Source organism: Neopelma chrysocephalum, unplaced genomic scaffold (assembly GCF_003984885.1).
Source record: "Neopelma chrysocephalum unplaced genomic scaffold, ASM398488v2 Primary Assembly neopelma1_84, whole genome shotgun sequence".
NCBI lineage: Eukaryota > Metazoa > Chordata > Aves > Passeriformes > Pipridae > Neopelma > Neopelma chrysocephalum.
Genome location: NW_020897746.1, coordinates 4,543,295 through 4,565,682, shown reverse-complemented (window position 1 = coordinate 4,565,682; position 22,388 = coordinate 4,543,295). Strand labels below are relative to the sequence as shown.

General features: G+C 55.1%; 1 protein-coding gene, 1 long non-coding RNA gene and 1 other non-coding gene across 7 annotated transcripts; 2 read left to right on the top strand and 1 right to left on the bottom strand.

Moving 5' to 3' along the window:
* Positions 1-748: 748 nt before the first annotated feature.
* Positions 749-10,070, top strand: LOC113971621. 5 transcript variants are annotated; one of them, XR_003535605.1, is made up of 5 exons: positions 749-1,180; positions 7,460-7,548; positions 8,589-8,675; positions 9,691-9,811; positions 9,979-10,070. It is a non-coding gene; the product is annotated as an uncharacterized LOC113971621 (long non-coding RNA). The 5 variants fall into 5 exon arrangements; XR_003535604.1 differs by lacking the exon at positions 749-1,180 and adding an exon at positions 6,797-6,851; XR_003535606.1 differs by lacking the exon at positions 749-1,180 and adding an exon at positions 7,062-7,080.
* LOC113971762 lies at positions 7,315-7,390 on the top strand. The gene has a single exon (XR_003535649.1). It is a non-coding gene; the product is annotated as a small nucleolar RNA R38 (small nucleolar RNA).
* Positions 9,974-22,057, bottom strand: ST6GALNAC2 (ST6 N-acetylgalactosaminide alpha-2,6-sialyltransferase 2). The gene is made up of 10 exons (XM_027691726.1): positions 21,477-22,057; positions 15,965-16,045; positions 15,787-15,844; positions 14,996-15,170; positions 14,045-14,210; positions 13,821-13,959; positions 13,551-13,654; positions 13,314-13,397; positions 12,629-12,728; positions 9,974-12,470 (listed from the first exon to the last, which is right to left on the bottom strand). Exons 1-10 carry the CDS (start codon positions 21,599-21,601, stop codon positions 12,303-12,305), a joined length of 1,200 nt encoding a protein of 399 aa, XP_027547527.1. The 5' UTR covers positions 21,602-22,057; the 3' UTR covers positions 9,974-12,302.
* Positions 22,058-22,388: the final 331 nt, after the last annotated feature.

The window sequence follows — 22,388 nt, the reverse complement described above, 5'->3', positions numbered from 1 at the left end:
GCAGCAAGCTGGGAACTGGGAGAGGTGCTCAGGGAATAGAGGGGCTCCTGATTCCTGCCTTGCTCACATGTAGGAAAGGTACCCCAGCAGTCAGCCAGCCTGCAGAATCTTGTTCCTTTGAGCTCCCTGGCTCCTGCTGAGCTTTGACCATCATGAGACTTAGGTCTGGGAAAGAAAAACATCACTGGGAGAGAGCACTCAGAGCCAGTGACTCCTGGCATAGGTACCCTGGCCATGAACTGGGATGCTACAGCACGAGGCACTGGCCAAACACAGACACCAAGGGTGGTGCCTGTGCCAAAGTGCAGCCTCTTGGAGGAAGATATTTGGGAAGTGATTATGAATCTGGAGCCTTCCAAAGCATACTAGCAGCTAGATCCTCTGGATGAATCAAACCCTGCCAAAAAATAAGATCTGTTTCTGCAAAGCTGAAACAGCAAACTTGTTTGTCTTTCCTCCTTCCCCTCCCAACCACGTTGTTTTAAACATTTACAGAGACCTTTATACTGTTTAAATAATGATTGGGGAGGAGGGGGGTTTGCTTCCAGTTTTTTTGCCAGCTGCTCCAAGTCAGCAGCGCTTCACATGCAACTTCGTGGTAAACCAGGTGCTGTGGTTTGTTGCAGTACCACCCACGCTGTCCTGGTTCCCCCTGCCTCACCTTGCCTGCCCACTTCATCCTCAGTCGTGCCCCCTCCAGCTGCTGGAGGAGGGGGTTACCCTGGGACCTGCCGTCTCGGGGAGCAGTTCCCTCCCCTCTGCAGTGTGCGGGCAAGTGGAACCCCTGGTTTGCCACATAAAGGGATGCACGTCCAGCTCCCACCACAGAGCCCCCCCGAGCCCCCAGCAGCACTGAGCAGGTCGCAGGGCTCACACGCTGGTGGCCGGGCAGCTACGGCGGGGTTTTCTCCCCCTGACACCGGGAGGGAGGGGAGCTGGAGGAGGATGCCAGAGCAGCTGAGCTCTCCCATCCCTGAGCACAAGCGCTACGGAGGATTAGCCATCTCCCGCGGTGCGTGTTCTCCCGCCCACCTCCCTCAGCAGCGAGGAGATGACAGCCGAGGGAAGAGAGGAGAGCACTCGAGACGTGCAGGGGAGAGGTGGCTGAAGACAGACCGACCTTTCTGCAGCGGCAGCGCAGCAGGACGTGTGTTGGTAGTTCGATCAGAAAGAAAGGCATGTGAGTCTCTCCCCTGCAGGCAGGTCTCCAGGAATCTGGGGGGTTTTGTTGGGCTTGATTTGAGTTTTATTTGCAACCTGTGGGGAAAGGGAGTGAGGAAGGCTGTCAAGGAAAGCTGGAGGCTTTCTGCAGGATGTTTGGACTGAGTGAAAGGACAGAGAAGTGAGTACGAGCCATGCTGTGGAAGCAGGATGTGGGATAGAGAAAATGTTTATACAGCCAAGCACAGGCTAATCCATGGGAGGCTTTAGAGACCATAAAAGCCATCTGCAAGTGGATGGATCACATTCTAGAGGAAAACAGTGGTTTAAAACAACACTGCCCTCACTCTTTGATCTGTTCTGAAGACATCACACCTGTGAGCCTGAAGAGAAGGGGAGGATAAGTAGAACCATAAGTTCTGCCTGCACAGTGAGAGTGGGGAGGAATTCTCCATTTATGGTCTCTTCCTGTGCAAGAACTTGGGGCCACCAAGCAAAACAAGCAGGAGCCAGACACAGAACAAAGGAAAGAAAGCTGGTCTCTCTCCTCCCCACAGGAGGGAATGGCTGTTACAGGTTCAAAAGGGGACTGGGCAAGTTAATGGAAAAGAAAGTTACTGAAATCTCCATTCCAGAGAAAACCCATTAGCAGAGTGAGTGAAATGACCTTTGGCTCTCATGTGTCACACCCCTCAAATGGTTGGTGGCAGGGAAGTTTCTGGGAGATGTACCATATGTAATAATGCTGCCCCTTCATTCCCTAGGCATTCATTTTGGACATCTCTTGGAAAAAATTACATTAGTCTTGGTGGCCCTTGGTCTGATGCCCTGCAGCAGGGCTCCTTCAAGCAGGTGTCACTGGGAGACTGTCCTCAACAAACCATTTTAGAGACAGCAGAAGGAATAACCAGTGGCCTTTAATCAGCTGCCCTCTGTCACTTTGTGAGGCCTCAGTTTACCGCTTCAGATTTGGTCAAATTAGGCACTTGGCCTGCTTTCCCTCCACAAGGGCAAGAAAAATGACCTGAAAGGTCCTGAAATAACGTGGCCTTCCATCATTTAAACATGTTCTTTCCCATTAAGTGGTGAAAGCAGCAGAGATGCTGTTCTCAAAAGCACCTCAAAACAATTATCTCCTTCCTCTGGAGTAAACGATGGGAAGCAAGGGGTGAGCCGGAGATATGGCATTTGCAATTCTCCATTTTCCATCTGCAGGAGGAGGAAATGTTGATTTGCATTGTGCTCCGACACAACCGCTTGACCTCAGTGCAGTTTATGCTAATTACTTGCAAGAATATGCTTGTTTGCTCCGTGCGTGCCCAGCATATTTCTTGTATCTGAGCCTGATAGATGAAATATTGCTTACAGGACAGTGCAGGCTGGGTTGGCTGAACCAAGTGCTGGGTGGCCGAGTAATCCAAGCAAACAGAAACACTGTTTGTGATAAAAGAGGACCTGAGAAGTTTCTCATTAATATTGCCTAGATATTTTTATACCAACTCACTCCCTTTCTGCTTACCATGCTGTAATCTCTCAGGCTGACACAGAAAATAGAGAGGATCCATCTCTTTGCCCAAAGCAAGGACAACTCTCCTTTCCTTGCTCATCTAACTTGGCCTAAAAGGAAATCTTTCTCCTGTCTCACTGGCTTTACAGTGTTAAGGTTTTCCTTCTAGTTTTGAGGGCATTTTTGTAGCTGTACACATCTTCTGTCTCCAGGTATGCTCTGAGGGTGTATATTTTAATTAAACATGCTCGTCCATGAAGAAACTGGATTCCTACTGCTACTATTGCACCAGTGCATCTGTCTGGCCCCAGGATTTGTCTGTGCACTCCCTGCCACTGGAACATTTTGTGGTGGGCTCTCTGTTCCGATCGGCTCCTTCAAGGAATGGAGCTGGGAATGCCTTCTGGCTCACTCACACAAAGATGGTCACTTTGCCCAGCTGGGACACAGACCTGAAGGGGTCAAGTCATTGATCAGCTTGTCTCCATTCCCAGCATGGTCTCCTCAAGCTCCTTTCTGTGTTGCAGTTGAAGACAGTACCCTGAGACTGCTTTTTGTTGCACTGTACCCAAAATTCAGTTGAGAAAAAGGGGCAGAAGCAGGAGCAAGAGTTGAGTGGCTGAAGCTGCCATTTCTTTTGCATTATTGGGAGAAAGGGCAATCTTTTCTGTTCTCTACCTGCAGAATCCATGTCTTAGCCCTGCCTGTAGATCCTACTGTGCTCCCAGAAAAGCCATCCCTTCGTTGCACAGATATTCTGTCAGGGAAAAGCTCTTATTATTCAGTGCACAGGCTTTCAGATAGGCCCCAGTTACAGCAGAGCATTCCTGAGTCTGCTAAATTTCTACATAAGCATGCAAGACATGCTGAGGAGGAATGGGTTTAGGTTTAAACGTGTATTTAACATTAAATGAAGGCTTAAGAGCTTTGCTGCCGGGAGCAGGGAAGGATGTTTTGTTTGCAGTGTGCCTTGCCCTGTGTGGGAAGATGTTGCTTGTCTGCTGCTGAGGCTCCAAAGAGCCTGTCTGCCATTTCTTGGGACTGATTTGAAGCAGCAGACACCAGGATCTGAGACCTCGTGGCTGGCTTTCCTTGACAGTGCAGATCTTTTCTCTCAGAAGTCTGGTACCTGAAATACCAGCAAGGAATCTCCAGTCTTAGCCCAAGGGACTGTTCTTTGTGCACTGCTGTGCACCCAGCATTTCTAACAGAGACAAACATCAATCCAGCTACCCCCTGCACCAGCCAGATGCAGTTGGCAATGGGGGAACTGGCTTTGTAATGGGTTCAAGTACCTTGTCTGCTTCCCCCCAGCCGTGTGTCAAAGATAACCACAGCAGGGCACCCCTGAAAGCACAGATGGGTGGGACCTGGACAGACAGAGGTGGAAATCAAGAAGAAATCAAATTGGTGTCAGTAAGCATGAAGAGTTTCTCCCTTGAGGGATTTACAGGCAACTAAGAAGGGAAATGGGTGGAAAACTGAAAGATCTTGTCCTTCCATTCGAGCATGGGATCAAAGCCCAGCTGAAGTTAGAGCAGTTCTGTTATTGATTTCCATTTTTCTTTCCATCCTTCCTTCCCCTATCAAATATTCTGCCCATTCTCCTATTATCTGCTCTAGGGGTAACCAAACACCTCAGAGCAAAGCCCAGACTTCTTTAGAGAGGATAATGCTGTAGCTTTGAAGGACAGATACTGAAGCACCTCGAGAAATCAGAAAGATGGGGATTAATGTCTCTCATGATTTGCTGGAGGAAGCAATGCCCCTCTAATCCTCTGTGGGGAAGTTGAGAGCAGCCCCCAAAAGCTCACATGTAGATCTCCATGCCCTTTTCACAGCTTTCCTTGCTTGCTCGACCTTTCAAAGACTGGAATAACAAAATACCATAACTGATGGAGATTTGCCACAGGAAATCCATCTAAATTATGTCGAAATTGCCCTTGGGAGCAGCATTGCAGCTGCCTGAGGAAGGAGAATATGTTCAAACAGAACTGTCCAGAGCAGACTAACTTCCTTCACATCTCTAGGAAGGTTCACAGACCCTCAGAAGAACCACCATGGCCCGCTGACCTGGGGGAGGCTCTGCCTTGTCCTGGTGGTGAAGGTTCCATGCCGGAGATCTGTGGGACATGATCGCCCTCTAAAGGGAAAAGCTGAGAAAACGCGATTAATTCCCACACAGGCGAAGCTGCAGAGAATTAGAAGAGCATTGGCATGGGCAAGGCAATGACCGTCTCTCTTCATCCAGGGTCTTTGTTCCGACTCGAGCATATCCTTGGAAACATTATCCGTGCACTCCAGCCATGAATAATTGCAGCCAATCAACTGCACACTTAGCTCATGCCGTTCTCCCGAGCTTTTAATTGTTGAGTCCATTAGTTATTTGGTACCTGGCAGAGCTTATCCATTTATAGGCACACACAGACCGTGGGCTGAGCAGCTTTCACCCGAAAATCAAGACGGTGGCAAATCCCTCAGCGCATCCAAGTCTACGCCCTCTCTCCCGGGATCTGAACTCTGCACAAGGGGGGATTTTAGTTGTTTTGTTTTTAAAAACTTAACGTCCCTTGGGGACTTAAATGGCTAATTCTAGTTGTGACGGGTTATATTTGCTTATTTGGGAAGCTAAAAGCAGCCAGGCAGATTGCCAACCCTGTCTTCACAGAGCAAAGGCCGCTGCAACAAGGGCTGTGTTAATTATTGCTGTTCTGTATCATCATCTGCCTTCCTACCAGGCCAAACACTCGGGCCACAGGCTCCTGTGGGGCAGGAAGGCATGGAATCTCTTGTGTCCTCAAGCCAGAGCATAGGACTCACCAAAAGCTGCTTCCCCCAGGTCCTGCCCATCCTGCCAGGGCAGCCTTTGAGGCTTTCTGGAGCTATCAGAGGGCACAGAGGGCTGGGGAACACCTCACAGTCAGCTGCTTAATTTGGAAGCAGCTTATTTTTAGCACCACCTTGGTATCTGTTTACAGCCTTCTTGGACCACTTAAAAAGTGCCTTTTGCAGCCTGTTGACTTTTTAAGAGAGATTTAAGAAACAACGTGGGCCATTCTGGAGAGTAAGGACTTGTGAGTTGGGTTAAATCTGTGCTCTGGAATAAATTAAAAAAAAATCAGGTTCTAAAATGGGAGCAAGGCCAGGAGGATCCAGGCACTAAAAATAAACATGAAGTCACGCTGTCTTTTCCTGGGAACTCGGCTGCCTTGCCTGGAGAAGGGGCTCCCAGAGCAGGCAGCAGCATGGAACCATCTCTGTGAGGGTTGGGAGGTCCTGCCACAGGTTGTCCAGAGAAGCTGTGGCTGCCCCATCCCTGGAAGTGTCCAAGGCCAGGTCGGACGGGGATTGGAGCAACTTGGGCTAGTGGAAGGTGTCCCTGCCTGTGGCAGGGGCGATGGATCTTTGAGGTCCCTTCTAACCCAAACCACTCTCTGAGTCTGTGATCTCCCTGCTGTTGGAGGGGATCTAGGAGCAGAGAGACAACCCCTCAGCTCTCAGACATTTCAGAGGTGACTCTGGGCTTGTCACCTTTACTCAGATTTTGCTGCTTTCAGACTCCAGTTTGGCTGCTTTCCATTCCCAATCACTGGAGCTTTTCTCCACAAGGGTGGATATACCTCTGTGGCAAGAAAGTGTTATTGGCAGTTCTTATTTTTCCTCCCCTTGGTTCTGTTCACACTGTGTTATTGTTCATATAGGCTTCACATATAATGTAAATAGGATCATATATAGTTTCATATGGAAGTTATAATTTCATTTATAGTTTCATATATAAGCCAGACAGGATCCTGTGGATTTCATGACAGGTTTTCACAGGGAAGGACAATCACAGCACATCCTGGAAGCGTCGCTTATTCAAAGCACGGCACATACATTTACTAACTAATCTCTGACTAATCCTGGCTAATTAGCCCCTTCCTCCACGAGCTAATGCGCGTTCAGCCTTTTGAAGCATTTAGAGCGCTAAGCACAATCACGCACATCTCCTTAGCGTGCCGGGGACGTGAAGAATTAATAAATAATTAATAAATAGTGTTAACGAGCAGGATGGGGCGGGACTACATTTCCCATCAGCCCTCGCGCCCCGAGGGGGGCTGGACTACACCTCCCATGAGCCCCCGCGCGCGGCCCCGCCCTCCCCGCGGCGCACGGGAACAGCATGGCGGCCCAGCTGCGTGCGGTGAGCGGGACCGGCCGCCATCCGGCGCCATCCGCGGGCACGGCGGCCCCGAAGGGCGCGGGGACGGCGGGAGGGTGTGCGGGGGACTCCCGTGCGCCGCCGGGACCGCTTGTAGGGCTGCTGCGAGGGCTCGATGGCTGCGGGGGGAGCGCGTAATGGTGCCCCCCCCCCGGGCGTGGTGGATGGAGGGAGCAAGGCCGGGCGCGCTGCGGGATCCTCAGCTCGCGGGGTTTGGCTCCGCTTGTGCCGGCTCTTCCCCTCAGCGCCTGTGGGAGAGTATTTTATAGCCAGCGGGTGTAGCTCAGCCTGAGCGCTGCCGCCGGGGGTGTCTCCGAGCTCCCCGGGGCGGTGGGTCAAGGCAGCCACGCGTGCCCGCGGGTGTCGGTGCTGCGGGGGGTGAGGAGGAAAGGGGGCAAGAACAGGCCCGAGGTTTTGAGGCCCCGCGGTTTGTCTGTTCTGGGAGCTGAGCTGGTGATGATAAAGGTTATCCCTGTCTGAAACTGATGTTTCCTCTGTGGAAGTATCACTCTGAGGCTCGGCGTTAAAGACGCGAAGGTAAAGGAGTGGTTTGCTACATGAACTAACTCTGTGGTGTTCCTCCCTTTCAGAGCCTGGCACGATGTCAGGAAAGGATTAAAACACTCACCTGGCTGGGGACCTGATTTATCTACTGGACTGACAGCACAGCTGCACAGTGGTGAGAAACATCAGCATTTCTCTTGCCATAGTCTTAATTTTCTACTCCTATGGAAATAAGACTCATTTTTCAGTGTCAGATGATATGCTTGTGTCTCTGGGGCTCCTGGGAGGGGATATCAAAGCCCAGTGGCTTGATTAATGTAATTAAGCCAATCAAGGCTGTAGCTTTGTTGCAGCTGCCACTCGAGTGTGCTGCCCTTTGCTGCCATGGAGCATAAGCTGAAAGGCAGCACGGAATGAATGGGAATTTTACTGGTGTTGGTGCCCAGCAGAGCACCTGCTTGTCAGCGTGATCAAAGATGAGCCAGAGCAGAAGGGATCAGAGGTAGGAGGGATTGGATGTCAGCCCATTATGGAGACACTTGACACAGCTCATCTCATAACTGTATCTGTCACAGAAATAGACGTAGTGAAAGAATAATTGCTCTGTTTGCCTACCTGGAGGTGCCCTGGGAGAGTTTCAGACTTGCATCAGGTTGCTGGGGGTGGGGACATGCCCCAAAGGGTCATCCTAGAAAGGACACAGCCTGAAGAATCCTTCCCCTGAGGGGATGTGTCTGTCTCTTAGGTCTGATGAATGCATTTCTCAGGGTAAACTCACAGACAAATTACACGCTGGATGGATGGATTATTCTTGTGTGCAAGGAGGGAGTTGGATTAAGATGTTTGTGGAGGAGGATGAGGAGGAGGATGTCAGCTTGAAACAGCTTAAAAGGCTCCAAACTACCAATGTCTGAGAGCTGGTGGTTTTCTTTTCCTAAGCAGGGATTTAAATAACATCCACCTCCCAAAGTTTCTTGTCTGTGAGTGAGACAGCCCACTGCCAGTCATGCTTCTCTGTGTCTGAGGGACAGGATTCTGCTGTGCTGAGTTTGTGAGACAAAAATTGCTGTCTCTGAATGGAGAATTTCTGTCTCTAATTCTCCCTCAGTGACCCAGGGCTGGGGTTTTTTTTGAAGGGGTGAAAAGGAAATGAGTGGAGGACAAACTTTATTTAAAGTACTTTTGTTGACAGTTCTTATTGTAACTTGTATTTAGGAGGAAATGGTCCTGCAGAGTCCTGGGGCTGCTGTTGCCCAAACACAGCTTTGGCAAGAGGGCAGCTGCTAAGCTGGGCTTAAGCTGGTAAGAGAATTCTTCAGTGTTGTGTGTTGCTTGTTTTAAATTCATTAATTCTATGCCAGATGTGTAGGAAGCATGACTCATGTGCTGATCAGAGCACCTAATCTTTGGAGGCTGTACCAGGAAGAGCACTGGCCATCAGCCCGGTGGCACCTGGGTGTCTGTGCTGTGCGTGGCTCTGTGGGACTTGAGGGGGTTGTGTAGCCAAGGGCAGGAGGGAAACTGAGCCTGTGATGTGCTGTTATCCCTGTCTGACACCTCTGTGAGGAAAAAAACTCCACTGAGGCTCATGTGCTTCCCTTGGTGGGGTCTCCTTGCAAAGACTCCACAGACACGAGTGGCACTGTGCCCTGTCCTCCCACCCTGTGACAAGTGGCACCAGCACAAGTGCTGTCCCAGACCCAGCTCCCCGCAGCCCAGGCATGGCTCAGGAGCTGAGCATGAGCTGCTGTTGTCATAGCACAGTTTAGAGCTGCAAAGAGCTTTTAAGTTCCTTTTAAGCAAACAGTGACAGGTTGAAGGGCAAATAAGAAATGCATTTTTTATCTTTGCCTGATGTACAGTCATTGAATACACAGGCTGTAACAGCACTTTGTCTCCAGGCAGCTGACAGCTGCATTCTGCTAAATGGTTTTACGCTTTATTTAACAGAATTCCTTTGCTGCAGAAGGTCAATAACAATTTCCGACGGGCTGAGCCGGCAAAGTTGATGACAGGGAACGTCTTAAGAAATCAAGGGTGATGTGTGAGAGGGGAGGGAAGGAATGGCCCCACAAACCACCAGTCACATTGGGTGCTCTGGCAATACAGCTGTGTTCCAAGCAGGATCAGCCACTGGGAAAAGCACATGGGGCTTTTGGTTTCCCAGGAGTAAGGGGAGAAAAGGTGAAGAGGCAGCCTGATGATAAATGGGAAAAGGAAAAGCTACTCAGTGCTTTGAGATTAGAGGGGCAGGAAATGTTTCAGAGCAGACTTCTTTAGGGAAACAGTTACAGGATTGCTTTGTGGTGTCTTCCAGCTCTAGAAGCAACAGAATAAAGATTGTTTTGGACTGAGTGTCACAGATGGCCACTGATAAGTGACTTGTGTAACCCCAGGCTCCTCCTCGCTGCTCAGGGGTTGCTGCAACCACACCATAGGTAAGTTACCACTGAAGCCAAAGAGGATTTGGGTACTGGTGCCATCGGCTTGGGTGGGAACAGGTTGTTCTCTCCTGAGATGTGTACTCTAGATTAAATAGTGCAAATCAGGAACTTCACAGCTGACAGTTGCTTTGCTCTGACACTGTCTTTTTTTTTTCCGCTAGGATCTGACCTACAGGTGGCTGGATGAAAGAGCGATTCCCTGTTTTCTTCTGTTCCAGAATAAAATAAATTATGGGAAATCTTGTGAATTGAAGTTGTTTTTTGTTTAGCTATTTTTGTAAAGGTTGGACCCAATAGTCTTAGAGGTCTTTTCCAACCTTAGCTATTCTATGATTCTACTGGGACAGAAATGGTTTTGTGCAGGTAGAAAGGATTTTAGATTGAAACAGCTCTGAAATTCAAGCAGTTGTGAGCTTACCCTTCCTAGCAAACCTGATACCCAAAGACTTCAGTGTCTGCACATGCTGCAAGTTGAAGAAAAGCAGTTCCTGGGGACAAAACTACTTATGGCTAAGCCAGGTGTGGTGACAGAAACGGTTCTTGTGGTCTGCTTGGGAGCTCAGAGATAAGGGTGTGAGAGGCAGTTGTAGAGTCATTAGGTTCTTCTGATGGTAAATCCTTAAAACTCCAGTGTTAGGCTCCACCCTGGGCTGGGAAACCTCCCTTTTTTGAGAAGGGAGAGGAAGATGCATGGTGTGGCTCTGCTGTGCACAAACAGCTCTGCCCATGAGCTGGATGATTCCAGGCAGGATGCTGCCCTGGGAGAGCACTTCTCTCTAAACCCTGCTCTTCCTGCCCTATGTCTCAAGGTGCTGCTGATGTCACCTGAGGTTTGGGCAGAGCTGGTTTGAGGAGGTTTTGGAGTGTCTTGGGCAGGTGATGTGAGGATCAGGCTCATTCTTGTCATTAAAGAGGTTTTTGCTGAGTGCTTGTGAACACAAAACAGGCCTAACAGGCTGCCGTGGTACCAGTGTGAGGTGGCTCTGATGGGAACAAAGGTTAATTTGAGACGTGGGAACACAAGGTGGGCCCCAAGCTAGAGATTACATCTGAAGCAGGCTTGGAGCCTAACCTGTAGGTGAACCGGCTGGAAGCAGCCTGCCTGGGAGCTTGAGGGGGTTTGGAGGTTCCCTGGCTCGTGGCCAGGGTATCTTTTGCCATCTCTGTACAGCAACCTCATACAGCAAATAGCATTCCAAGTGGAAAAGGGCCATGCTCTGAGCTACCAGGGCCTCCCTGCCAGCCCAGATCTTCATGATTAAACCTGCCCCCATCCCCATCAGCCTCTGGGGCTGTTCCCCAGTCAAGGGTTTGTTCTACTACCTGCTACTGCTCTGCTGCAGGAGGGGGGGGGGTCTCACCCCCACCCACTTCATCAAAACAACAGAAACAGGCATTAAAGAAAGCAACCATTCAACATTTATGTAATTACACAAAGTGGAGAAGTGTCTTGGGTTACACTGCTCTGTATCCACCCTCCAGCTGGAGGAGTGTCCCCAGTGGGTCTCCCTGAGCAGAGCTGGTTCAGGACCTTCACCTCCCTGGGGGCTTTAGGGAGGAAATTAAAAAGAGTGATGATCACTTGTGACTCACCTGGCATGGGGCTGCCTCTCAAAGCACTCAGAGGGCACCACAACCCTGGGTCCCTGTGCAAGAAAGGCCCAACAAACTCAGTGCCACACGTGTGGCTTCAGTCCAGTGTCACCTCCGGGCTGCTCAGGGGCCGGATGCATTCCTGGTGTCCCAGCTGAGCTGAGCTGACTGTGACCCTACTCTTGGCTGATGGCTTTTAAAACCCTTCCTTGTCTGAAAACAGCAGACCTAGAGAAGGGGTCAGTGACAGGGCACACTGTGTCTGTCACAGGAGAGGGCAGCCACACCCCTGTCTGTGCTGCTGATCACGGAGACAAACAGATCCTTCTGGAAGGCGGCACACACCGACAGAGCTGGCTGCAGCTGGGGCTTTCTGCAGTCTAGGAGAGGAGCTCTCCAAACACACCACCTTCTCATCAGCTGGATGATCTGGTCTCTAGTCCACAGGTTCATCCTGCCCCTTGTGCCACCACGGTGATGAGCATTTGAGCCGGGGCATGATGGTGAGGTGTTTTCCAGCAACTCCAGCATCCTCTTCCAGCACCATCCTGCCCCTCCTGGGCTCCACAGGGGCCACTGCTGCCCTGCAGCCATGTTCATGGGGCTGGCAGGTCACAGCCACGTGCTGTGGTGCTGCTTGATGCCCCAAAGGCCATGTTCAATCACACTGAGCCTTGAAACATTTCAGGAGATCCCTGAGGAAAGGCAACATTTCTCTACCAGCTTCAGCTTCCCCCTTACCCTCACACCACTGCCAGCTGCAGTGTGGCAGGTCTGCTCCATGGGCTGGCCGACCAGCTGGGGAGAGCCCTCAGGAGAGAGAAGGTGGCCCTCGGGAAAGAGAAGAGCCACAGGAGTCCTTGGACTTGCCCCTGTGGGCAACCTCCCGGCCTCACCGCTGGTAGAGGGTGATGATCCCGGCCCGGTGCAGGCTCCTCCACAGCGCTGCCTCCAGCATCATGTCATGGTTGGCATAAAACACCAGAGGTTTCTTCTCCACCTCGTAATAATGGTCTGAGAACTGCTCGTAGTTGGCAGTGATGAACCCATAGGCACTGACCTGGGGGGAGGGACAGACAAAGGATGGGGTCAGGGCTCTACTTCACGTGGTCCATTCACCACCTCCTTCCCTCTTCCAGGGACAGGGGGCATGTAGGACAGCCAAAGCAGGGGGAATCCCCTTGTCTCCAGCAGGAAGGTGATCCCGTGGCCTCTTACCTGGTCACAGGTGTGGAGCGCAGTGAGGAGCATGAGGGCACCTGTGCTGGGCATGTAGAGGGAGCTGTACTGGGTGTTCAGGATCTCTGATCGCAGGAACCTGGCAGTGGACATGGCAGGGGTGGGGGGTCAGGGGTGGCACGGCACCGTAGCCCCCAGACCCACACCCATCCAGCCCCCACCACACACTGGGTGATGCCAGGCCCTGGTAAGGCAGGAGCACCAAGTGAAACTGGGACTGGGGTGGATTCTCTGGTGACTGCTACCAAGGCTGAGCTCATTTGCTGCAGGTTGGTAAAAGGCACCTCTCTGCTGTTTGGAATCACCCCAACCCAGATGCCTGCTTTCGTGAGAGGCAGGAAAAGACACTCCCGTTGGACCCTACCTCTGCTCCTGTTAGACTGGGACAAAATGTAATTTATTTTGGGGAATGGGAGCCAAGTGAGCACAGAGAGGTGTAGGAGAGGATGTGAGCTGTGCTGCAGTGAGCAGGAGCGACAGGGGAGAGGTGCTTCAGCCTTATCTGCAAACAGCAGGGCAGAGGTGGTTCCATTGTCTGGGGAGGACTGGGAACACACTTTGATGCTGAGCAGCCACTGGTCCATACTGAAGAGAGCAGAGGCAGGTGGTCTGAGTCCAGCCTGGAGCAGAGCTGAACAGCAGCCACCATCCTCATCATCCTCACCTTGCTGTCAGGTACTGCAAGAAATCAGGATGCAGCAACTTGAACTTCTCTGCAGATGCCTCCGGTCCAAAATACTTCTGTGGCCTGCAGCAGGGCAAGGAGAAGGGCAAAATTGTGTCACAGGAGTCCTGGAGCTACCTGGGGTTCGTCCCAGCAGGGACTGAGGTTGTGGTGAGAGCAGGCAAGTCATGCCTGCATCACTGAGGGTGCTGGGGGGACTTTTGGGGGGCTACTCACTCATCCCCCTTGTCTGAGCCCTCGGGCACTGGGCTGCCCTGGATGGCTGATCTCAGCATGACGTAGTCCCGGACATCCGAGGGGATGAAGATGTACTTCAGGTCCTGCAGTGGGGGCACAGATGTGGCACTTGGAGGGGCTTAACAGGGCAGTGCCCATGCAGGCTGGCAAGGACTGAGGGCTCCCGAGACGGGGAGAAGGTTTGGGGGGCCAGCCCAGCCTCAAGGGACAATTCGGGACCACGTGCCCAACAAGCCCTCAGGGTGTCACCTTGGCCTGGGGGATCCGGGTGAAGCCGTACTCCTCGTAGGCGATGAGGGAGTTCTTCATGGTGTTCACCGTGAAGCCGTAGAAGGAGACCTTGGTGCCCACGTCCTCCTCGAAGCCTTTGATGATGGCACCGTTGATCCTGCGGGAAAAGCGCAGGACACGTGTCCAGGGCTGGACCCTCCCCAGCACCCACAGCCCCAATCCCGCCCGGGACCCGCGCGCACCTGAAGACCAGGTCGTGTGCGTCGATGGCCCGGCCCTGCCGCGAGCCGTTGAGGATTCCACCGTTTCCCACCACGGCACAGCGGACACAGCCCCCGGGGAGGGCGGCCCTGTCGAAGAGGTGCCTGTTGGCAGAGGCGTTGAGGAGCCGGAGGGTGCTGCCCACCACTGGAATGGAGCAGGATGGGAGCGGTCAGTGAGGAAAAGGTGTGTCAGCACACGTGAGCACGTGTGTGTTAAAGTGTGCGACAGCACAGAGCACATCCAGGAGCAGCACACAACTCACACCATCACTGTGCAGGAGAGGGGCCTAAAGGTGGGAATGGGGACACCGGGCAGTCCCTGCTCTCCCAGGCTTTGTGTCACCCACTCTCAGCTCCTCCCCCCCCCCCCCATGGTTCTAACCCTGCTCCAAACAGCAGCACTCAAGGCCGTGCAAGGCACAGGGTCACATCCAGACATCTCCAGCCCCAGCCCTGCTGATGCTGCTGCCTGTGCTGGCCATATCCCCTCCTCACAACATCTCTTTGCAATGGCCACCAGTTCACTCCCCACTGCTGTCCCCAGCACTTCCCAGCCCAGGGACTGAAGCCGGCGGCTGTCAGGGAGAGCAGAGCGTGGGTTTGGGGTGGGAAGGGAAACAATCTTCATCCACAACAATGGAGAGGGTTGTCCAAGCTCCTCCGGCCCCAGTTAATAATCATGCACACACTGGAGCTTTTATTCGGGGAAAATGTCACAAGATGCAGCAAGAGGCCTTTGCAAAGCCATGCCCTCCACCCCATGCCCCAGGAGGTGGAGTGGGGAGAGATCAAGGTCCCTGGCTCCTCTGCTGCCTTCTCTGCCTGTCTCATGTCACCAGTCCCTTCTGCTGGGTCCCCGAGCCCCTCGAGCTGCCCCAAATCCCCAAATCACCCCACCGGCTGCGGCCCCCATCCCAGCTGGGTCTGTACCTGCAAGGGACAAGCCTTGCCAGCCGTAGGGGACGTGTCGTGTCCTCAGCCTGTTCCAGGTCTCCAGGGTGAAGTGCTGGTCCCACATCAGCACAGGGGTGTCGAAGCGGAAGATCTCCCCAAACTTGGGGTCTGCCTTGGCTCTGGCCATCACTGAGTGCAGGCAGGTGCTGGGCTGGGAGAGAGGAGGACCCCAGCTCAGCCTCTGGCCTGGGTCTGCCTTCCCTGCGACATCTCCACCCCTCAGCAGGCACCAAGGAGAGGACAAACCCAGGGACAGAAACACTCCTTGTCCATCACAGGTTCTGCTGGGTCACCCAGGCAGGGCACTGCCCCATGCCTTGGTTTGCTGCTGCAAAACACCCTGTGGCACCCAGCTCAGTGGGGCTGGGGGCAGCAGAGGTTACAGGGTCAGCTGAGAGTGTGAAAGATTCAGCACCTTCAGGTGTGGGTACCCCATTGAAGGGCTCTGCTCTATGAGAACAGTCCCAGCGCCCAAGAATGGTCCTCCCTAGAGCCTGGGTCCATCCTCATGAGTCTCCAGCCTGGTCTGGTGGACCAAGAGTCACAGGGTTGGAGGGAGTGGGTGATGCTGCCTCCAACTTCCACATTAGGGAATGGCAGCAGGGAGGCCTGGAGAGACCCATTTGTGTGGATGGAAAAGGTTGCTCCCCTGCAAACCCCTTCCAGAGGATGCTGCTCCTCCTTCAGCTTCCCTACACAGCCCTTCAGCCCACAAAACCCAGCACGGAGGGGCACCATGGACATAACTGTGCAGTGCTAATGATTACCTGCTTCCTGCTGGGCTCGGGCTCCTCCAGCTCTGCAGAGGGCTTGAAGGAATTCCCACTGGAGTGGGGGAAATACATGGCAGAGTTAAAAATCCATCACTTGGGCACTGGGGCACCCCACAGTGGGCATGGGGCTCCCAGCTCACGCCAGGGTTGCTGGACACCTTTCCCTCCTTACCTCTCTGAGCTGCCTCCAAGGGCCCATCTGCGATGTGGGGTCCCCGACGGGGCCAGGACCAGCGGCTCCGGCTGCAGCAGGCTGGGACCAGACAGTGAGGGCTCAGCTGAGGAGGTGACACTGAGCACCCCAACACCCCCACACCCGTGACAGCCATAGGGCAGGACCATGTCCCCTCCCCTTGTCTCCCCTCCACCACTGCCTGCGCCCACCCGTCCCTGTCTGTGCGTCCTTCTGCAAGGGGAGAACCACAGACGTGCAAAATACGGGGTTTGTGCAGAAAGCAGCTGCTGTCTCCTCGTGGGTCCCACCTCCAGGAGCCCCACACACCAAAAATCACACCCAGCCCAGCCTGCAGCTTTGGGGGAATCCTGCTGAGATCACCCTGTCTCTTCCCACCGTCTCACCATTCCCGAGTCCAAGTTAGACAAGGCTGGGGAAAGCTGGATGGGCCAGCAGGACACTTTTAGTTGTTACACTTGGAGAAGCAATCAGCAACCAGGGGCTGCAGGCTCTTGGGGTATATGGGACCTGGTCTGCCATGGGGGCAGCTGGAGCATGCCCTGATCCTTCATTTAGCACTGGGAGACAAAGGCAAGGGCAGCCCACCCTGAGCAATCTGGGATGCCCTGAGCCCCAAGGGGCCAGGAAGAGCTGACCCAGCCCCCCAGGGGGAACTGGGGCTGGGGGCAGCCTGGCAAGCAGGAGGTGGGAGCCCACCGGAGGGGAACAGGCTCCCATTCATCCCTGCACAGAAAGGCCCTTCAGAGCCCCCCCGCGCCGCCGCCAGCCCAGCCAGCAGGTGCTCAGCCCAGAAGGGAGGTATTGTGGAGGAGACAAGGGCCCCTTGTTATGGGATCTCTGCCTGGGAGCCTGGGGACAGGTAGAGGCAGGTGGGGAGCAGAGCTCTGCCTCCCCCCCGGCCCCTGCCGGCACGGCGCTGCCGGGCAGGGCAGGCATTGGGTTTCCGTCCCTGCCACGGCCCCTGTCAACACCAACAGTGCCCACAGCCCTGCCCAGGAGCGGACCCAGACCTGTTTGCCACCCAAACCCTGCTCTGAGCCACCCCTGGGGGTACAGCATGACATGGGGGTCTGGCAGTGGGGGCTGGAGCGTCTCCCCAGGCGTGGATGGGGAGGCAGTGCCCAGCAGGATTTAGTCCAAACTTCTTCTTTGCACCATCCCAGCACTGTCAGCTCCAGGCAGCGGATGCTGATGGGGAAAGTGTCTCCCTGTGCAGGAGGCTGAGCCCTGCCAGCAGGGCAGGGCAGCTTTTTAGATTAAGCCAGGGCATCTTGCCTTGGTGTCCCATGGAAAGGCTGGTCCCCAGCAGAAGCAGAGCCCTGTAAAGCCCCCACCACTCCAAACACAATGCTACAGCCCAGGGGTCAGCACAGTGTGACCCCCACCTCTCCTTGCAGACAACCAGCTCATCCCTGAGGCTCATCCTGGGATCACCTGAGCTGACAGAGAGGAGGGAGGGAAAATCCCCAAGAGGAGTCCATCAAGGTGGGACTGAGCCATCCCAGGGAGATGCTGGAGCTGCAGCTTTCTGCAGAGCCTTTCTGGGGTATTCCTGCAAGGATCCAACTAACCCCAGCCTGACCAACCTTGCCTGTTCCCTTGGCTTGCAAAGGGGAGCACAGGGTCTGTTCACAGCAAGGTGAAGGCCATCAAAAACTGTACCAGACCTGGTGGTTACACTGAAGGCTGCTCTTTCATTCCAGGTACCGACAGCACACCCATCACAGCAAAGCTCATCCACACAAGTGTCTCACAGGAGCTACCAGGGGATCCCTGGATGCTGAGTCAGCTCAGCCAGGGCAAACTGCCCTGGGATCCAGGGAGCTCACCCCAGCCCTGCCTGCTGCCTCCATCTCATGATGCAGGTGATCCCCAGCCCAGGTGCCTCACCAGCAGGAGCTTATCAACACTACCACCACCCAACCAACAGACACCTCTCTGCTCCAAACCCAGAACAGGATTGCACTGAACTCCCTGCATACAAAGCCCTGGGTTGGCCACACACCCATTTCCTGGCTGCAGAAGTGCAGCTCCCCACCAAATCCCAAAGTCGTTACCCTCACCCACCACATCCAGGCTTGAGCTGCAGCCAAACAGCCTCTCCCAACCCCACCACCTCCCTATCCCTTCCTATCATGCTCACAAGCCTCAGCTGCACATCTCTGCCCACCCAGACCCCCCCCAGCCCTCCAAGCTCTCCTACTCTTGTTTCTTGGTACAGACAGACCCCTCTATGGCTCACCCCAGTACCTGCAGGACACTGGCAGTGGGAGGGTGCTGTGCTACTTTCTGAGGTTCCAAGGATGCTGTGGGAGCTCTGAGGGGCTCAGCCCATGTGTACCCAGGTGGGCAGAGCCAGCCTGGCAGGTTGGCTCCTGATGATGTTCCATGGAAGCTGGGACCCACCTCCAGTCATGGCCAGAAACAGTGGGTGGCACTTGCTCCTCATTTCTTGCAGGACTTGCGCTGAACTGATAAATCAGTGCCAGCACCTCCCTGCACTCACATCCCAGCTGCAGGTGCTGGAGCCAGCTCCCCAGCAAAGCCACTGCCCAAACCCTGCCAGGAAGGGCGTGGGGCAGCTGGCCCCCCACCAGAAAGCAGATCAGTGGCATGAAGGGGAGCCAAGCGCTTTGACGTCACCCGCCAGGATGTGGTGAAGCACCTCGTGATGCTTGGTTGACTCAGAAGATGACAACGCTCCCCAGGACCAACAGATGCACAATGGGGCTCTGGGAAGGAGTGGCTGTGGCTGCCCCAGCACTGGCAGTGGCAGCAGAGCCAGCCAGGCTGGGTGCACTCCCTCACCATCTGGCTATTCATAAATCTGACATTTTTGGTCCAAGGCCATCCTTCAATTCCGGAAGATAACACTGTGTGCGAGTGTTGTGAGCACACACTGGCCTTATCTTCAGAAAACACTCCCAGGGCCCCACATTTGAGGGAGCCAAAGTAACAACAAGAACCTGCTCTTGGAGGCATTTGCTCCATCCTGCTGCGAAGGGCTGAGCTCCAGGAAGCATCTTTCCCTGATGTAGAGCTGGAGCAGCATGGAAAGGCTGGGCAGAGCTCAGTGCTCTTCCTCTTAGCCCTAACAATAAAACCACAGGCAGAGCTGGCAGCTCACCAGTGGGGTTTGGGAGAGATGGACAGGCAGGGATTGGGAGTGGGATAGGGCTGTGCCCAGCCAAACCCTGGGGGCTCCAGGGATTCAGCTCCCTTCATCCTTGTGTTGCTGGCTCTGGGGGGACGAGGGCATTTCACCCATCTCCATAGGACCTCACAGCTGCCACCAGCTCTGTGCTGAGCTGGAAGGGGACTTGGCATTGCTGTGGGTATCTGGTCCTGGGGTGATCTGGTGCTGGCAGCAACCACCATCCATCAGGGGATCAGCTTCCCTTTACCCCTCTTTGTCCTCCTGTCCATCTACATGGGGGCACTGCTCACACAAACCTCCCCACAAAACGTGGTCACCTGCACCCACACGTGAGCACCCTGACCCTCCCGTGCTGGCAGGCAGAGCGGGAAGTGAGTGCTCTGTGGTGGCACCTCAGCCTGTGGAACGCTGGCTATCCTGGTTCCACCTCTGGCCATCCCGGTTCCACCTCCGGACTCGGCCCCACATCCGTTGGCAGGGCAGAGCTGATTCCTCCAGTTCAGCCTGGACGAGCAGCAGTCACGGGGCATCATGTTTATAAACACAGGGAATCGGAGCCAACAGGACCCACTCATTTGGGTTTAGCTTTAGAGGTTGGATTGAAGCCAAGAGGAGAGTCCAGGAGAGATTTGGAGAGCAGGTCAGCTCTGTGTTACCTCACCCTGGGCTCCTCTCTGGGGCTGGATGAGCTGACCCTTGGTCCCATCAGTCACGGGGCTGGAGCCCAGCCTGGCTTTGCAGGGGAGGTGACCTGGGGCAGGTCCAGGCAGGGTTAGGAAGTGGCAGCCTGACATGTGGTGGGGAGAACCCACTCCTGGCTTCCATCTCATGGCTTTCCTCCACACCCTGGTTCGGGGTTGAGCCATGGATCCTGTGCCAAGGCACAGCTGGTTTCCATTCCTAGCTCCAGAGTGGTGTCTGGGCATGTTCTGCTGCCCTCATGGGCCTCAGTTTCCCCTCTCATGGACATCAAGCTCTTTGTGGGGAGCTGCTCTGCACCCCGGCTGTGACGTGCCCCCAGCACTGTGTGGTTCCAGCTGACACTGCACAGCCAAGGGTGGACACAGCCAACCTCTGCCCAAACTGCTGGGGATACTCCTGTTCCACAAGCCCAGCAGGGGAGGGGATCTCTGCCTTGGGCAAGATGGGATGGGGCAAAGAGAGCCCCCAGCTACCAGCTGGGGAAGAGGCAGCGTCTGGACCCCAGGGCAGCCCGTCCAGCTGCATCCCCAGCAACTCCCAGAGCAAATCTGCCTGCCCTCAGCTCACCCTGTGCAGGACCAGCTCCAGTCCTCACAGCAACTCCCGTTCCCGGGCAGCACCCAGGCAGCTGGGCTCTGTCACACCGAGGGCACCCAAGAGCACCCAAGAGCACCCAGGAGGAGGTGAGGGACACCCACAGCACTCTCCTGGCACATCACCCGGTGCTGCAGGGCAGAGGGCGGCTGGTCCGCAGCCCAAGCGCTGTGCAGGCTCCCTCACCCCCTGCCCACTCACCCACGCTCCCCGGGGCTCCCTGGGGAACACCAGCACTCCATCCCTTGGCACCGCGGAGACTCAGGAAGGGGCTCGGGGAGGTTGGAGGACGCAGGGAATGCAGGCGAAGAGGGATTGCAAATTGCTGGAGTTTGGGAAACGCTGCAACCCTGAGAGTTTGCGAGCAGCGAGGCGCAGTCCGGGGATCCAGGGGGGCAGCCCGGGGGATCCGAAAGGGTTGGGGGGCAGCCGTGCCCTGCCCCTGCAATGGGGGGGTGGGTCAGTGCAGCTCCATGGGGGCCAAACCTCCCCCAGGACAATCAGCTCGGATCCTCCACGAGCCCAGCGGGGACACGCGGGGCTCGCAGCGGGTTTCACAGAATCACAGAACCACAGAATCTGCCGAGTTGGGAGGGACCCACAGGGATCACCGGGTCCAGCTCCCAGCCCTGCACCTGGGTTTGGTGGGCAGCTGAAGGGGGTTTGATCCTGCCCGGGGTGCGCAGGACCCTCAGCCGCCCCTGGACCCAGCAATGGTTTCTTTGCACTGTGATGGGCTGCACCCACGTGGGGACCCCTGCAGACCCCCACGGCCCCGGAGTCCCGCTCTGGGCACCCCTGGGCTCGGCTGGCGGCCGTGGGCAGGAGCCGGTGCTCAGGATTCCTCGGAGCGGGGCAGAGCCTGCTGCGAGCACATTTTCCAAACTACCCAACGACCGGGGGGCACAGCTGGAAGAACCCGCCCTAAGGGGCCCACACTGGCATCCCAACTCCCCCTCCCCATCCCAGTGCACGGCACCTCTTGCTGGATTTGCACATCCCTACCCCCCACCCCCATTCCCCGTCCCCCCTTACCTGGCTATGATCCTCTGGCTGGTGGGCGACTCCACCGTAGTGTAGTAGTGACTGTAGAGGAGCAGAGAGGATGTTAAACCTGCCAGGAGCAAAAGGCAGAGCCTTTTCCAGTGTGGGGACCCCATCCCGAGCACTTCAACCGCAGGAGTCGCGCAGGCGAGCGGCAGCGTGGGAGCCGGCCCCGGGCACACAAACTTCCCAGCCCCTCTCCACTCCCAGCCCGGTGGGCGCGGACACCGCTATGTCCTGGCTCCGTCCTGCCCTGGGTGCCCAGCTGCACCTCGGAGCAGGCTGGGATATTCCTCCGGAGCGGTGGGAGGAAGGGTGTGAGCCGGAGGGAGGAGGCACCAGGCTGACTGGTTCAGACTTGCTGAGAAAAAAAAGCACTTTTGAGCTGCTTTTTCTCCGCGCCGGGGGATTAAACATTCACCCAGACCGGCAGGGAAATGCGATTTTTTTTTTTTTTGCCTCTTTTTCATGCCACCCACCCACAGCTCCCAAACACGGTTCTCCTTTCTATAACTTTCCTGTTCGACTAAAAACACGTGCGTTCACCGCCGGCTGCTTCCCAAGCGGCAGCACCCACACCCCACGGTGCCACCCCCGAGCGAGTCCGCGGGTTATTTTATGATTATCAGAAGCTCCACGCTCTGAAGTCAAGCCGGGCTCCCACCCTGGGACGTACCCGCGCCCGGCCGCTCGCTGGTTAATCCGCCATGGGGGAGAAAATGTGGGGGGAAAGGGGAGAAGGGGGGACACTTCTGGGGTGCTGCCCCCGGCCCCGTTCGGGCTGAACGCATCGCTCACCCACGCTGTGTGTTTGCAGCAAACAAAACCGTTCGGAGCTCTGCGGCAAGTTCGACAAAGAGTTTGGGCTGAGGGAAAGGCGAAACGTGTTTGGAGGGATTGGGA